Raw genomic sequence first — 1,816 nt, forward strand, 5'->3', positions numbered from 1 at the left:
TGCTACTTAGTGAGTAATCTGGAGCTGCGGATGTATCTGCCCACCGCCGCTGCAGGAGACAGCACCTTCATGACTGTCACCGACGTCTTCTCAAACAATGTGAGCACATTTCTTTATTTTTTTTTATTTTAGGACACATTTTCACTACTTTGAGATAAGATGTGACATTTGCTCATCCAGGCTTCAGGGGTGAACTGTAGTGTCATGAGTGATGGGGCGCAGCTGAAGAGCGGGCAGAGGGAAGTGTGGCCCCTTCATCCTGAAGACATGATGCAGGATGAAATCCTGGTGAGCCCCAGAGTATTCATTTTTTTGTGTGCTTCGCAGAGCAGCTGACGTGAAATCTCTGCTTTACATACGCAGAACTGCAGCAGGTCATGGTGCACGGAGGTTGTGTGTGCGGTGCGGCAGCTCAGGGAGGACGTCATCATTCGAGTCAGTCGTAGAGTTCATGAGGATTTTTTCAGGAAAGTGAGTAACATAACATAAAAATGTTGACTCAGTTCTTTTCCAGAGGCTTTGACCATGACCTCTTTTTTTTAATGTATTCAGGCGAAATATAAGTCAATGAGGATAATAGGTGCCTATGGCCTCACAGCTCAGGAGACTAACCTCATCACTCTGGGAAAAGGAACCGTCTGGGGGGAGGTAAGGGACTGGCAAACGTGATTTAAAACCAAATTTATCTTTACTAAAATATTCTATATCAATTTGCCAAATATGTTTCTTTTTAAACCATTTTTCAGACATAAAACTGCTTTTACTTACTATTTATTCAAGAATTACATATTTTAAAGTGTAAAATTCCCCTTTTGTTCATTAGTTAGTTGAAAGCTTTATTGACATTGATTTTAAATAGAAATTTCAAAAATAAACCAACATTTACTCAAATTTGAATAAATATGTGATGTCAAAATGATTCAGATATTTTGGCAGACACAAGGTGAAAGGATTTAATGAAGCTATAAGGGTACCTAACACACCGTCTCCCACACTTCTATACAGACTGTTCTGGAGGTTCTGAAGGGAAGAGCTATTCCCATCTCGCTCTGGATCCTGATTGGCAGCATCATAGGCGGTTTGCTGCTGCTGGCTCTTATCATCTTCATACTTTGGAAGGTATCGCATCAAACTCTCTGATGTTCAAGAAATATATGTAAAGGACAGCACATTCATTCATGCTAATTATTGTTTTTTTTTTGTCAGCTCGGATTCTTTACACGCAAGCACAGAGGAGAGGAGGAAAATCACGAAGACTGAATCTATAGTGATTTATTTGCCTTGTGGACTACAAGGGGAGTCGGTTTGTTTTAGCCCCCCACCAGCCACAGACATTCATTTGGATGCAACAGGGTTTCCGAAGACCAAAGACAGCAGCATCACGAGGGTCTAACAGAAATGCACTTCCCTCTATTTCCAGAATTTGGGGGCACTTGCAGCAGGGCAAAGAAAAAGTACTCCACAGTCACGAATTCTGCAAGTTGCCCCACTTAAACAATGAGAGAGATCTAATGTTCATCATAGGTTCATTTCAAATGTGAGAAACAGAAACTACATTGTAGGATTTTACATTAAACGCACCAAATAAATTATTTTAAAAAAATAATAAAGATATTTCATGGATTTTTTTTATACATTCTGTCTCTCACAGAGAAGCATCATAAACAAAAAAATCTCTCATTAAAGTTGTACAACTTGCAGAATCTGTGACTGATGAATACTTTCCCCCACTGTATGTAAATAAACTTAGTTTAATTTTAAGGATATCTAAGGCCCAATCCAAATTCTTCTCCCTATACCTCCAAAATGTAGTGGA

General features: G+C 39.5%; 1 protein-coding gene across 1 annotated transcript in view; it reads left to right on the forward strand.

The window, feature by feature from the left end:
• Positions 1 to 1,810, forward strand: part of itga10 (integrin, alpha 10) — a 32,841-nt gene extending 31,031 nt beyond the window's left edge. Inside the window, exons 25-30 of the mRNA XM_024268020.2 lie at positions 7 to 99; positions 181 to 288; positions 364 to 471; positions 553 to 648; positions 1,006 to 1,119; positions 1,207 to 1,810. Of these exons, the coding sequence (XP_024123788.1) occupies positions 7 to 99; positions 181 to 288; positions 364 to 471; positions 553 to 648; positions 1,006 to 1,119; positions 1,207 to 1,260 (573 nt within the window). The 3' untranslated portion in view covers positions 1,261 to 1,810. The remainder of the gene's footprint in view (positions 1 to 6; positions 100 to 180; positions 289 to 363; positions 472 to 552; positions 649 to 1,005; positions 1,120 to 1,206) is intronic.
• The last annotated feature ends 6 nt before the right edge of the window (positions 1,811 to 1,816 follow it).

Source organism: Oryzias melastigma, linkage group LG16, assembly GCF_002922805.2.
Source record: "Oryzias melastigma strain HK-1 linkage group LG16, ASM292280v2, whole genome shotgun sequence".
NCBI classification, from domain to species: domain Eukaryota; kingdom Metazoa; phylum Chordata; class Actinopteri; order Beloniformes; family Adrianichthyidae; genus Oryzias; species Oryzias melastigma.